The sequence below is a fragment of the Aethalodelphis obliquidens genome, unplaced genomic scaffold (genome assembly GCF_003676395.1).
Source record: "Aethalodelphis obliquidens isolate GAN/ISIS:26980383/991018 unplaced genomic scaffold, ASM367639v1 scaffold10, whole genome shotgun sequence".
Lineage (NCBI taxonomy): Eukaryota > Metazoa > Chordata > Mammalia > Artiodactyla > Delphinidae > Aethalodelphis > Aethalodelphis obliquidens.
In genome coordinates this window covers 9,378,994-9,394,660 of record NW_020837954.1, presented here as the reverse complement: position 1 = coordinate 9,394,660, position 15,667 = coordinate 9,378,994, and the positions used below count along the sequence as shown (strand labels likewise).

General features: G+C 39.3%; 1 protein-coding gene across 1 annotated transcript in view; it reads right to left on the bottom strand.

Annotated features, from left to right (window-relative positions):
- Positions 1 to 452: 452 nt before the first annotated feature.
- AKAP6 (A-kinase anchoring protein 6) overlaps positions 453 to 15,667 on the bottom strand; it is a 595,413-nt gene continuing 580,198 nt past the window's right edge. Inside the window, exons 18-19 of the mRNA XM_027111037.1 lie at positions 8,900 to 12,321; positions 453 to 3,782 (exon numbers count right to left, since the gene is read on the bottom strand). Coding sequence (XP_026966838.1) covers positions 8,941 to 12,321 — 3,381 coding nt within the window. The 3' untranslated portion in view covers positions 453 to 3,782; positions 8,900 to 8,940. The remainder of the gene's footprint in view (positions 3,783 to 8,899; positions 12,322 to 15,667) is intronic.

Below are 15,667 nucleotides of genomic sequence, written 5' to 3'. Positions count from 1 at the left end.
AGATGCATATTTATTCAGTGACCAGAAATCTGAAATATATTTTTTCTGCAATTAAAACTTACAAATACAAAAACCACTTCTAGTAGTCAAATCCAGGTAATTCTGCATATTGTTTGCTCACTAGATTTTTGAAAATGTAGGGAAACAAGATAGGAAACAAAATAAATGAGTCCTCTTTTAATTTGGAGAAATTACCCTATTCAAGGACATGAAAGGTACTTTCACAAAAAAACTGTAAACCCTTTGTAGACAGAAACCGTGTTTTAGTTGCCTTTGTATCTCTAACGCCAAACACATTGCCTCATACACGTAGCCAGTCAATGAATGAATGTTGTTGAATGACTGGATGAATAAATGGAGTGGGGGGGACCCTGCTTTATATGGAAACAGGTTAGGTTCAGATTTGACGTAAGGAAAGGATTCAACATGACTCCGGCACTGGACTGGGCCACTGAAGGAAGTAATGAATTCTTATTTATTTACTTATTTATTTATTTATTGAAATTTACAATAATAGAATAAACATATATCTTGGATATATTCTGAGAGAAAACTTACCACTTAAATGTTCGGATATTTTTCTACATGTATGATGGGCAAGACAGTTCCTCAGTTTCAAGGATACTGCCTCTTAACACTCAGTCAGGTTTAAATGGATCTGAAAATCATGACAAATGAAGGGTGGTGGAGGGAACCGAAGAACAGAAATCACAGCAGCTGGGAGAGGATGACTAACTGGTCTCTCTCTTCAGGGTTGCCAGGAGAAAGGAGCAGAAATACTCTGAGCGGCTCATCAGGACAGAACTAGGACCACTGAGCAAAACTAAAGGCGAGGGGAAAGCAGAACTATGCAGATTTTAGCAACCTAAGAAATAACTTTCTAACAAAGAGACGCATCCAACGGCGGGACAGCTTGCCTTGACAGACAATGAACCACTGTCACTGAAAGTGTGTAGGCAGAGTTGGTGCGACCGTTTTCAAGGCTGCCTGGTGGGGGGCAGGGGTGTCGTGCCTACCTAGAGTGAAGGAGTGAGGCTATTCCATCACTTCCAGCCTGAAAAAGCACTGTTCAATAAACCGGAAAGTCATGCTACAAATTTGGTGTTAATACTAAGCAGATAATTAAAAAACACATATTTTCAATACCTCAAAGTCTTCAATGAGCACACAACAGGTAAATAGAACATCTCGGTCAGTTTGCTCTTCAAATGTTTTACCAATAGACTTAAACTTGGCATTGTTAATTACTACGCAAGGAAAATTTAGGTTGTCTCAGTATATAAAGTAATACCGTACCTCAACGGAGCTCCAGAATGCTCTTAGGTATTTCAGAGACTCCAGGATTTGTTCCTTCTCTGTGGTCTGGCTGCTAACCCTGTGTACTCTGTGATAATCTCGAGCCTAGCTTATTTTCTACAGCTGCCCCCTAACGAGGCATTTACCTCTAATCTCTTTCCCCTGTGTTGAATACTGCAGCTAGATGTCTGCCTAAAACCCCTTTTGAACAAATTGCTACCCATTAAAAAGCCTAGAATGATTCATCAATTTAGAAATATGTATGGAAAAGATTAGAAGATGCATAACAATACAAATAGTTATTAAGTGGCAGAACTATAGGCTATTATTTTTTAAATGTTCTTGGTGTGGTACTAATAAAGTTCTAATAATAAGTAAAATCAGGTGCAAAACAAAGACGATACAAAGTTTCCTTACTACTTAGCATATTACGTACAAAAGCTCCAACCTAACATTTTAAAAGACCTTTCATTAAGTCTCACAATTTACTGTTTCTCCTACTATCCCTGCAATAAAGCTGCACTATTTTCTACTGTCAAACTTCCAGCTCTCTTTTAACCCTTTTTTTCCTCCTTGTCCTTCATTGCTGTTTCTGTCTTTGTGCCTCTTTCACTGCTTTCTTCTCTTCCTCATGTACAGGACAACTACTGAATCTCACTGTGTGTTCACCTCGTCCATAATGTAGGTAAGCCTCCTGAGGGCAGGGCTTTTGTTTGTTCATCATTGCATCCCCTGCATCTAGAACAATGCCTTGCAGGTAGAAGATGTTAATGAACTATCAGTTGAATGAATGATTGTCATTACTGTGACTATCTGAATCTACATTGTTTCTTTTTGAAATTTGATATAAACTGATTATATATTGTATGGTTTTATATTGCATTTCATCATTTTTCTAATTGTTTATAAGTGTTTTAGTGTAGGTTTCTCAAAATGAATAGATAAATGTCATCCATATTACCTAATTCAATACTTCAATTCAGCAAGTTTTTATTCAGTACCTACTGTGTGTCAGGCACTTTAGTAGGTATTAGGATATAAATTCAAAACTACATTTAACAAGAGCAATAAAGACTAAATGGAATATTTCTTAGCTAATTTCTTTTACACAAAATAAATACACCTGAAATTTATAGTCTAAATCAAAAAATAATCAACTTTTTTATACTTCTCTACCATCTTTCCATCAAACCCATTCAAAATAATTATATAAAATAAATACAAGATATACTAGGTATCCTGAAACCCAACACTAAACCATTAATGATAAGTAGAAATAAAATATCTAGGATAAATTTTTATTGGTTTAGGGGAACTGGCATTTAATCATTTGCGTTCCAAGATCTTTATAGTTACCAGAAAGATTTTGGAAATTGTGACAGCATCATGTGTAGTTTAAGTAATTTTAAGTCTCTTATACAATATGGATATTTTGGAAGCTGCTACATGTCACATTTTTCCAGAACCAGATGCAATAATTTGGTAAAGAACACAGGTAGAAGAGATCACTAATTTTCCTTTTCCCCCAATAAACTATGTTTATTATGCCAATTTTAATTACCATGCAATCTAATGGATTTAAGGCTTATATTTTCCACATCACTAGACATCACAAAAATGAAAGCATTTTATACTGTCATTATACATCAGTGTTTGTACTTGGTTATACATATATACAGAAATTATTCACACATCTTAACCTTGCTATTTCCTCCTTTTAAACCAACATAATTTTACCGTGAAAGCAGCTTTTTAATAAATGGTATAAGAAATACAGCAAGGCACACTTTTTTAAAAAACTTTTTTCTCATTGCCACCTCAAGAAGCATAAAAAACAAAAATGTTGTACATAATTTAATAGTAGAATGTCACCAGTTTATAATATACAACACCATATAGTTGTTTCCTGAAGTGCTGCATAGATTATTATTTTTAAAAGGAAATAAATAAAATGGCGCTTTTAAAAGTTGCTTAATTTTGAAAGAAGGGCCAGTGTTTCTTCCCTATACTGCAATCAAATCAAATGTTGGCCTTTTACGTGAACCTCTTTCCATGAACATAGGCATCATAGCATAAAAAAATCCAGACTGAAACGTGAAATTGGTCAAGTACCAGCGGGGGGGTGGGGGGGCATTCCAGACAGGTGAATTTAATGGACCATCAATTTGGTGAACTCCAGAATTTTAGAGAGTAGATGGGGAGGGGAGAAGGCAAACTGAAAAGTCTCTCTGGAGAGGTGGGGTCGGTAGAGGTAGCTTGGGACAGGAATCCATGGGAGAACAAGCAGCTTTGCTGAACTTCAAAGACAACCACCTAAAGAGAACCAGTGCACACATCCAGATCACAAGGCTCATGTGGACAACCGCATTCGGAAGAAAGATTCATCTTGGGAGAGGTCAGTGTAACAAATGGCAGTGACGCGATGGAACCAGAGACCAGCCCAGGGCGGAAATATGAGGCCACCCCTGAGTTGCAGCCAGGCTTACCTACAAGAAACACAAAAGTGACAAGAAAAGATTTCAGAAGTGTCTGTTTCATTTGCAAAACTGAGCCCCTTTGAAGAACAATGAAGGCTGCCATTTAGAACTACTTGCTAATGTTCTGAAATAAAAGGATACATAAAATATAGTGATTTTAGTGATTTTGATAGCCCAAATGCTTCAGAATCAATGTGAAAAATATATATATATTTTAAAAAGACATGGTTTTAAAGAAAAGAAAAATCATCAAGTTTGATCTTTTCTCTGGATCTCACCTACTCTTTTGCTTGTGAACTCAGTTTTGAACACTCAAGAAGCCTCAAATCAATATGAAAATGTGAGGCTGCCAATGCCAAGTGATACAGAAAAGTATCAACAGTGATTCACAAACTGGGAGCCTTGACCCTGGGGTTTAACCTTTCCTTCAATCACTATATGTGTGACAGTGGAACTGAACAATTCCATTATTTTATAATGGGGAAATATTCATAACTGTGATAATCCCAAATGCTTCAGTCCCTTGTCTATAAAAGGATACAACTGGGGCTTCTAGCTCAAATAGGAATGCATTTCATTTAAAGCACAGACAGCATTGTGCAAATGAGAATGATTCAATTATTTCTGTACATCTGATGGCTCAGATACAAATTTGTTACAAACTCAATTGGTTCTTCATATTTCTGAGTAGCTAAAAGCAACCTGTCGAGTGTGAGGAACAATTAAATTCCAGGTTTAGGCAATGCAGGGTACAATTACGTTAGGTCCTCTGACCAGCTCTCAAATATAGCAAGGCTTTTGCTTGTATGGGTTTAAACTGAGTTCTGAAGTCTGATGTCTGATGTCAGGTTGCTTTACTGTCCTTCTAGAAGTAAATGTTCTCATTCTTTCTGTCTTGCTCTCTCTTTCTCTATAACCTTGCAACCTGTTTAAGAGCCAGAAAAACTTGAGCAAATGTGGTTTGGCTGAAGCCACAGGATGTTGGGGAGAGAAGGCAAATTATCAAAAACAGGGAGAGACAGACAGGAACAGACGGGACGAAATTTGGTACAGCAAAATAACGCAGTAACTCAAGAAAGCATGGTGCATTGTTCAAATGCTGAGGACACGACTCATTTGAAATCTGGCCACTGAGTAGGGAATCCTTAGGTGAGGCAAATACGGTCTCACTAAATGATGGTATTTAAATTCCTCTGCATAATCAAGACTTTCAACTTGGCCCACGTGGAAAGGGGCAGGACAAACTGGTTGAGACAAAGATCTGGGCTGTGTGTGTGTGTGTGTGTGTGTGTGTGTGTGTGCGTGCATGTGTGCGTGCCCATGTGTGTGTGTGTGCCCGCGTGTGTGTGTGGTTGAGACAAAGATCTGGGCTGTGTGTGTGTGTGTGCGTGTGTGTGTGCCCGTGTGTGTGTGTGTGCGCGCGCGCGTGTGTGTGCCCGTGTGTGTGTGTGTGTGTGTGTGTGAGAGAGAGAGATGGGTGATGCCCAATAAAATCTTTGTTATTTGGCATGGCAGGGCTCATTATTCAGAAGTGCTAGATAATCAGAAAACACTTCACATCCACCAAGACCTTGATTTATTAAAGTGATTTTGAAGGAAAATATGCTAAGATTACACCTATGTTGTTTAGTGAAAAATTAATACTCTATCACCAAGAGTAGTTTCTTAAACTTGCTTGGTCAGCTTTGGGTCACGTTAAACACTTAATGTCAATCCAATTAATAGAATAAGAATGTGTTGTGTACATGAGAAACGTTTGCTTTTACAGCTTTCCCAGTTTGTAAAAACTGAGCGGCAGCACTTTTTACTGTGTATGTGTATACTTGAGCATGTACGAATACAAGTGATTGCCTAAAATCTAAAATCTATAGGCCAGCTCTTTGCAGACCAATAAAGTAGGAAAGGCAATAGAGCTAAAAAGTTCTGAAGGAAATATATACATCCTAAGTAAATACAGTACCCCCACACACTAAAACAAGCCCGAAGAGCAGAGCAAACCGAAAGGAAAAGAAGTGTATACACTGGCTGAATGTGATGAGTTCAATTTTTGTACCACAGGATTTATCCAGCCTGAAGTTTACGGTTAAATCATTCACCAAAGATCAGAGGCTTATGATGAGGATTATGAAGAAATAACTATCAGAATACAGCAAAAAGATTAGTGCAAAGTATACCTCTTAGGCAGGTCCTAGGAGGCTCCCCAGAAAAACATTATATGCTTCCTCAAAATTAGGCAGAAATATCTGGATGTATCTAGTTACCTTTCCTTTGATGTGATTTGCTGTAACTGACCTCTCTATTTTTGTAGAAACATGACACATATATGAAAATAGTGAAAAGCACAGCAGTGTACCCGGAAATCAGTGCAAATGCATACTGTGTTAGATCGTGTTAAAGTTTCTCAGTTTCAGTGGGTTTTTGATTAGAACACAGTAAATGAAAAACGTGTTCCAAAAATTTTGAAAAAAAAAGTTTGTTACTGTTGCAGACTGGAACTGCTATTTTAAGTTATAGCTCTTCTAGAAGGCATTACAATAATTTCATCATCTGAGAACTTATTTCTGGGGAAAAAAAGCAAACTGAATTTGGTGAACTTTATTTTCCTGATAAAAAGAGCACCCCAACTGATGGTTTTCAAATGGCTTAAAAAAGTAGAGCTTTTTCTTATAGGAAGAACAATGACAACAGTTAAGCTTTTATAGACATGAAACCTCTTATTTACCAAATAATTTTACTATGTATTCCTGACATTTAACACAGAAGGCATGTCAGCATTTTGAGATAAAATAACTTGTCCTGGTTGGTAGTATTTTAACAATATGTAAATATTTACACCAGGTGCCCAGTGTTAATGACTGGTGAAAAGTTTAGGCATCCAGACGTTTGTCTACATGATACTGGAAAAACTGAATAGGCCCAGTAAATATGGCTACCTAAATGGCCTTAGGCTGATAACGAGTCACTGGGTGGCGATGTGAGTTCTGCAGAAGTAAAATCAGGCTGCTTCTCCTATTGCCTGAGATCAGCCAGGCATCGAACCACAGGGTCCCACAAAATATTGCTAAATGGAAAGTGGGCTGGCTTGTAGTTTTACACTGTGCATGCCTGTAAAACGTGAGGATTACACAGATCCATCAGCATATTCCCATCCCTGAGTCTAAAGATGGAGCTGTGAGTCATTACATTTCATTCCAATTCTATATCTGTGTAGGGGAGAGAAGAAATCCCCGGAGCATCAAAAAGGGAGGAGTGCACCCCATAGGCTTCTCCAGGGCCAGAGCTTCTTGAGACCAGATCTCAGCATGACTGGTGACTTGAGGGTCACAGTCACATGATGTCGTGCTCAGAGTGGTGTTGCTTTCAAGCCTTGATACCCTTTCAGAAAACAGAAATCAGCCAGGCTCTACCGGCCCTTTTGCGGAGGTTAGCAGAGCCGGCGGTACAATTGGTTCTCATAGAACTTGTTTTGAAGCAGCTTATGGAATCGCAGTTGTTCTTCCTTAATGGTCAGTTTTACAGCATACTGATAGAGAATGTGGTTATAGGGTGGACATGTTTCATAGAAAATACATTTCTCTCTCTCCTACTTTTGTCCTCCCTTGCAACCAATTGTAAATAGAGTCTGAAACACAGAAGATTAGTTGAGCTATATTAGTAAGTAGGATGCTTTTCTTCAATTTTGCATACTGAGTTTATTTTTAGGGTATATATATGGTATAGATTCCCCCCCTCACTCCCCATTTCTAGCAGCTCTACACAGAATCACACATTTTAATGAGCTGAGGGCACAGGTGTTGCAGGAAAAAAAGTAATGATGTTTGCCATTCATCTTTCAAATTAAATAATGTGTTTTTAAATAGTAACTTTTTTCATAATACATTATGGGAACAACATTTATCTGTCACATTTTAAAAGATGTATTTGTAATAAATGTAAATTACTTTTAGAAAATCAGTAATTAGGCTCATCAAAAAATAAACAATCTGCCACAAAAAAAGATAATCTTTAGCATAGTTAAGTGTAATAACTGTTATTTGAATAAGTTAACAAATTAGGGTAGATTGCTTCTGTAATTCATTTCCTATAGCACGAGTTTAGGTTACTGCATTAAGCTTCTGGAGTACGGGTGGAGATGGCATTCAGTACCTCACACTTCGGTGAAATACAACTCTCACATTCAAAAACTGAAATTTTCTTCTTTAAACTTGATTGAGAAAGTATATTCATCATTGGGGCTTAGAAACGGGAAATAACAGAATTTTTGTGTCACTTTTAGAGCTGTATCATCATATCAGAATTATCAATCAATAGCTGTCTTATTAAACATGAAGAGTAGAATGACTTTCTCAAAAAAATTGGATGGAAATCAGCCTGTCACCTTCAGGCAAATTCAAAAATTCTGTTCTTATCAAAACACCATTAACTTGTCACGTATTCTCTCTGCATTTGCTTTCTGAGCCTGTTCTCAGTCTCTGTGTGGATAAATAAAAGCCTCTTCTTTAACATCAACTTTCCCCTCCTATTTGAATCCTCAGACTTGGTCATGATTAGGAGCTGTGACAGCACAGCCTTCCACCGGGGAAGCAAATGTGATGATAGTTACATTAGACAGAAGCATAAAAGGAAGGCTCAGATCAGGAGATGCAGCCTTTAACCTAATCATTGTTCATCTCCAGGCACTGAAGGAAGCGGGCATCTCTGTGCACAGAAGCTGAAGCGGGGAGCACTGTCACCGTGCATGCATTCTGATCAGAGGGTATAATTGCAATTTTCAGAACCTTTTTTCCTCCCTTAATGGAAGAATTTGAGGCCCTACATTATTTGACTACTTCCTCAAATTTTTTATTCTTCTTGCCATAATGATGTAATGAAGGTAATGTTGCTAAAAATGTCAACTGTGACTGTTCTCTCCCCTTTTGCTTCATAGTAACTTGCATTGTTGGGAGTATTTCTTTCATCTAAATGTCTTATTCAGGTAAATATCTGCCAAGAACAGCTATCCTGACTAGTCTTTTCTCCTATCATAGCTTTGTTGACTAAAATTCATATTTTAAGTATGTATATATTAAATATATGTTAAAATATATCATATATATATATTAAAAAAACATGAGGACTATACGCACCTTTCAATGAGATGATTTTCATGCTTGGAGAGGGTTACATTCTACCTATGCATATTTCTATGTCGTTCTTCATGAAGGTTCAGAAGATTTTCTTCACAGGTTAAAGTTTTGGGGTTGGGATGCAATGCAGCCGTGTCTTTTGGCTGCTTTGCCTTCGAGGAGAATCCGGGAACTCTAGATTGGGCTGAAGAAGCATCATGTTCTTCTGGCCTTCCAGACTCACCTGAGTTTTCTGAACTCTCCTTTTCACCGCTCAGCCTTGAAGGAGTAGTTAACTCTGAGCTTTCTCCATAGACATTAGAAACTTGGGGTAAACCATCCACTTCCTTTCCTACATCACCTCTTTTTGAAGGGGGAGGACCTGAAAGAGCCATCACGTCTGCGTCATCGACGAGGAGAGAAGTATCACTGAACTTGGAAGAGCCTGCTGCTGCTTGCAGTGGCACTGGAGCTTCACTGGGAACTGCAGGTTCATTTGGAAGAGCGCTGGAGAAACAGGACTGGTATTCAGAAGGGTCCTCCTCAACACAGGCCTCGAAGAAGCATTCGGTGTCTTCCTTGTCTTCTGAGCCAGAGTCAGTCATGTCCGGTGGCAGTGGAGTGTTGCTCTTCTCTTCTATGTAATTGGTGACCTCCCCGCAATCACTGTCATGAGATGAGAGAGATAAGTATGAATAAAAGTCCCCCTTTCTCAGCTGGATGGGCCGGTGGGAATGTTCCAACACCTTCTCCTTGATTTGAGTTAATGAAGTAGGAGCAGCTGCCTCATTTTCAGGTTGAGATTTACATTTTAGGGCTGTTGAAGCCATGTCAATGATTTCCTTAACAAAGTCGTGTACGGAACAATCTTCGGCATCTTTCTGATGGAAAACATCTGGGTCACAGTTGCAACAGGAAACGTTGTCACTGATAGAAACGGTTTCCTCTGTTTCGCTTTGTTCAAGTGCTAGGCAGCAACGAGCAGATTTTCCAGCCATATCTGGTGCATCATTAGATGAAGATTTCAGTACCTCAGAGTCCTGTCTATTGATAACACTGGTTTCTGAAGGCAGTTCTGGACAAGACTTCTCAGTGGGAGTAGAAGCAGCACTTTGATTTTCAAAATGGTGGTGATTTTGACATTTCTTTGGAACATGTCTAACCATCTGGGGAACAAATTCCTTTCCAGCAATATTTGAATCATCTGAGCTATCCATAAGTGCTCTGCACTTACACTGCTCACTCTCTGAAATCCTTTTCCCGGTTGAACCAAGATTTTCTGATTCCTTTGAAATCTCATTCAGTTTGTCCTTCTGCCTTTCTGGAATAGTTTCAATATTGCCATTTTCCATGTCTGCCACATATGGATCTTTATTAACTTCGAAAATATTTTTCTTATTTTCACCCTTTGTCCCTAACTCACAGGTGTGGGGTAAATTCTTACTATTTCCATTATTTTCGGAGAGATGTTTTATGGAGCCATTTAGAAGGGCCTCAATGTTCAGGGTGTCAGAGGAATTGTTCATCTCACTACTATTTACATCCTTACTGCCCTTTATTTCATCACTGAGATTACACCTTCTCTTATCTCTTGTCAAGGAAAACTTCGGTCTAATCCAGGTCTGCAGCTCATTCTTTATATAGTCCAGCCCTGACATCAAGTTGCACTCTTCATAAATTTCATCATCTGTTGCAATACTGGAGTCGTCATCCTCATCTTTGAGGCACAGTTCTTCTTCTGTCAAGGTGAGCGTCGAGCTGGAGAGGAGGTCACTGTCGTCTTCATCATCAGTGCAGGCAGAGGTGCAAGAGACATTCACGATCATGCTGACATTGACATCACTTTCATCGGCCACTGAACGAGGCAGGCGCTTCCTGAATGATGCATTTGATTCCGGGATCTTGTTCTTGTGTAACACAATATCCTCTGAGCAAAGAGAGAGCTCATCACTGCTGCTAAGTTCTGTAAGAGATGCTGGCGAGTCTTCATTGATAGAAGATGCTATGTCCAATGACAGTTGGCCAGGAAAAGACATCTTTTGGGAGCAGCTTTGAAGAGTGATATCAGAAACACTTCGCTTTATCTTTTGCTCCGAAGGGCTCTGGATATTCTCCAAACGATTCAGGAGATCTAATGTTCTTTTACTCAGTTCACCAACTGAGCCACTGCTCACGCTTATGTCCCCAGAGCTGTGACAGCTAAAAAGATCTTCATTGCTTTTATAGGATGTCAACCAACTTTCTAAAGAAGTGCTTCGCTGGAGGCTGTCACTGCCATTTTTAAAGATGCCCAATGCGAATAAATCACCCCCTGGAGAAAGAGACTCAATAGAGGAACTATGAGATAAAAGGGAGAGCTGTTTGGCATTCTGCATGCCACTGAAGGTCTTCTCTACATCACCACTTTTATATGAATTGCGATCCATTTCATGAGATGCACTTGCCAAAATCCTTTCATGGGGAGGTGCATCTGGTTGTAACTCTGTAGCCTGATGTTTAGATTTGCAGGATTTTTTATCAAAATAAAAACCATGAAGCAGGGGATCCTCCACATGTGCTTTTTCACTTTGTGATTGTTTCATTATCATTGGTAATTTGAGTTTTGAGCCTTGGAGGTATGAGTAATCATAAAATGTAAACACATCATGTTTTCCTTGTAATTCTTCTCCCAAACAATCAGGGGTATGTTTGGTAACAGTGTTTAAATCTCCAACTTTTCCATTTACACAACCGACTGGTGAAATGGATAACTGAGAGCTATTTGGAAGCTTAATTTGTTCCTCCTCATCTTTAAACTTTTGCTTTAACACGTTAACTGCATCTCCCATTTGTGGGTCCAGATGTTCAGTTTCAGGGTTACTTGGGGACCCATCCACCACATTGTGCAAGCACATTTCAGAGTTGGTAGTGGTTTCAGTGTCTCCTTCACTGACAATTCCACTCTCACTGCCTGAATTCTGACTCATGTCTCCTCCGTGGCACGGGCAGGGCTTCACCGAATTGGAAGCCCCTAGAAGATCCGGCAAAGATTTGGCAGATGAAAATGAAGAGTCTTTACTGAGACTCTTAGTTAAAACGCTAGACTGTGTCATGCTAGTGAAGGTCGGACTGTTTTTCAGGAATGGGATGTGGTTGTCTTCATAGAGCTCAACATTGTGGAGGCTGTATACTTGGTAAATGTGTGGACTGGACGGGGCAGTGATACTCGATGCACACTGAGATGCCCCGTGGTCACCTGCCTCTTCTTCATAACCAGGGTCCTCACTACCTGTCTCTTCAAGCTTTAAGGAAGGCAAGACAGGTTGGGATTCTTGATCAAGGTCATTCGATTCTTCATTCAAACTAATTAACTTGTTACTTATGTCAGTTTCATCCCATTCCAGGGCATCCTCACTTGTCCCATTTAGGTCCATCAAGCCAGGATCAATCACATTCAAAGTCTCCTGTGTAGGAGAAGTGAAAAAAAAGAACAATTAGGGAACACAAGCATGAACATTTTATCCATTCAAAACCTCTTGGAAGAGTCAGGAAAGAAATTTGCCCCAAGCATGAATTTGAAAGATAGCATAATTATCAGCTCTACTCCTTTCTGGAATAACATCCAAAATTATTGAAAAATGCTTTTCTATCAATAGTAATTTTTCACTGAGGGCAATAGCATAGATTAAAATGTAAGATTATTACAGTCAAATTGTAATATATGGAATTAGCCATTTCCCATTGATTCTTCTATCAATACATTTTTAACCTTGGATTGGGTGAAGATAAAACTGTCAGGTAAATAAAGGTAAAAAGAGTATAGCTTATGACATCTTTTAGGGAATATTCACTCTGATATTATCTCAGTTCTGGAGTTCATAATGGAGTACTATCTGCAGCCACATATGGTGAACCCCCTCCTGCTTCTATTCCTGGGTTCTCCACTTGAAGCAGCTTCTGCCTGGGAAAAGAGAATAGAGTTGTATCTACCTGTAGAGCCATTCACAGGCCAGAGGCTCTCACGTGTCTATCTTTTCCACTGTCTTCCCTTTCAGCATTCTTCTTCTTCAGAATTTGGCTCTGTTCCCAATCAGACCCAAGATGAGCAACCTCCGACTGGTTTCCGTACCTACGTCTTTCTGGACCTTGCGTCTCAGGCCCCAGTGCTGCAGGGCAGCTTCTTAATCACAGTTCTCTCAGTCCCTCTCTTCCGCAGTCCCTCTCTATGACAGAGATTCCACTTTGATCCTTGTTAACTTCTCTCACTATTGCCTCCTTATTTCTAACAAGCACTAACCTCCCGCTCCAGCCCACCTGCAGCCCTACAATAACAACTATCTGAGGACTTCCTGACTCCAAGGATGAAGTAGCCCAGATTCTCTTATGCTGCTCTCTGCCTGCACAGATGGGACCTTGATCTTTCCTTGGACTTCTTGATTTTAACCCTGCTTGGTGGAGCTTGACACATTCTGGGACATAGAAGCTGAATGGGCTCCTGGACTCTGTATTCCTCCACCATCCTCACTTGCTGGCCAGCTGTCTGGATTCATGCTAGAGCCAAGAGAGGTGATATAGGTACTGCAGGCCCTGACAGGCTCACCTACAAACAGAAACTCAAACAGAACCCTGCGGTTCAGCTTATACTTATGCAGGGTAACCAGGTGGATGAACAGGATTCTAGAACGATGCAGAGCGGCTGAAGTGCAGACCTGCTGCTAACCAGCTGCATGGCCTCGGGCAAGTTGCTTAACCTTTCCAAGCAGCAGTCTCCTCATGTCACTTTTTCAAGGGGGTGAGCATTATCTATCTTTGGAGATAATTCTGAGTACTAAATGGGCTAACGCTTGTGAAGGGCTGAGGAAGCAGTCAGTATAAAGCAGCTATAATTCTCAGTGCATAGGGAGAATTGCTCTAGAGTGGCCTTAATTCATGAAGGGAGAATCCTTCTCATCATTCCTTTCAATTTGCTCTTAAAATTACAAGGGAGGGCTTCCCTCGTGGCTCAGTGGTTGAGAATCTGCCTGCCGGTGTGGGGAACACGGGTTTGAGCCCTGGTCCGGGAAGATCCCACATGCTGCGGAGCAACTAAGCCCGTGTGCCACAACTACTGAGCCTGTGCTCTAGAGCCCGCGAGCCACAACTACTGAGCCCGTGTGCCACAACTACTGAAGCCCGCGCACCACAACGAAGGGTAGCCCCCACTCACCACAACTAGAGAAAGCCTGCGCGCAGCAACAAAGACCCAACGCAGCCAAAAATAAATAAATTAAATAAATAAATTTTTTAAAAATTATAAAAACCACAAGGGTTTCATGACATGGTAGGCAGAGAGAGGTTTCCCACAGTATTAACAGGTGAGCATATTTGCATTACAATTCAGAATTATTTTAACAGTCTGGTTGAAAAACAGGCCATGATGCTTTTCTTCCTCAGGAGTGGGAAAAAGGCTTTACCAGCAGCACATTCACAGAACTTTCCTAAGAAGTCCTCAGTCCTTCCTGAAACTAATAGTTGAAGGATACCACACAAACACATTAAGTATAAAATAACCATTAGCACTTTATTATACTGGTTATGTAAGAGATTATCTGTATAGCTTACTTAAGTTTAAAAGAGTCCAGATACAAAGTAAACATTAATTAAGGGATATTCTTAAATGTTATAACAGAATCTTCCCTGCCAACGTTACAGCAGTTAATCTAGTACACTGGCCGTCACCACGCTCGCTTAGGTATGGAGTATGTTCACCGTGATGAATTTTTATTAGAATTTCTGTTTATTCTTTGCTTGCTGATAAAGGAAGTACTAATGACCAGTTAGTACAGCTAATGAATGTTAAAATCTTCAGCTGTAGAAACAATCAATCAGTCTAATCAAATAGTATATTAATTTCAAATACTATCTTGGAGACACTGTACTCTGAGAATGCTAATAAATAATTGAACTCGTCTTTCAAAGGAGTTCTCTCTGTAACTTTCTGGTTGATTTTAACATTTAGAAGCACAGATTTTCTGTGAGAGTCCCAAACCGGGGGGCTCACACTAGCTGCAGGAACCTTGCCATCTGGATGTGCGCTGGGAGCTTAGCCCAAGTGATGCCTGTAATTCGGACTTGCCTTCCATGACAGTCATTTTCTGACCAAATGCTGCCTTTATGGCTTTACAAATGCAAGCCTACAAAAGTATAAAACTTGCAGCAGCATCTAAAAGAACAAATCTTTTGCTCAATAATGTAGTTAGAGTGGAAAATTTCCATAGGAGAAGTTTAAACTTTTGTATGTAATATTTTCCTTTACCCTTCTTAATTCTTTCTTCCTATAAATCTCTTAAATTTATTGTAACTTCCAAAAAATTTTTATGTCAACTGCGGGGAATATCTGACAAGATCCATTAGAAAATCATTCAATTTAGACTTTAAATTTTACATATCAAAGAAGTGCTACCCACTCTGCCCTCATTCACTTTTTTTCTGTCGTGAATTAAATTCTGTCAATATTTTCAATAAAATCTCCATTTCTTCAAGATTTAACTTAAAACATACCTTGGGGGCAAAAAATAGGAAAAGTTTCCAAGAGGAAGGATATTACAATATTTATATAACAAAAAAGTTGTCTTTGAAAAAAAAAAAGACATATGTACAGAGTGATGTTAACTGGCTGTAAAATTATTTGGTCAAATGCTCTCTTTGATGATAGCCCAAAATAGCCAATAATCCTCAAGCTAGTTAAGCATTTTTTGTTGTTGTTTTTTCTCTAGAGGAATTGTCTGGTACTTTTTAAAAAGTCACAAATGTTCCTTTCTTTGATAAAGT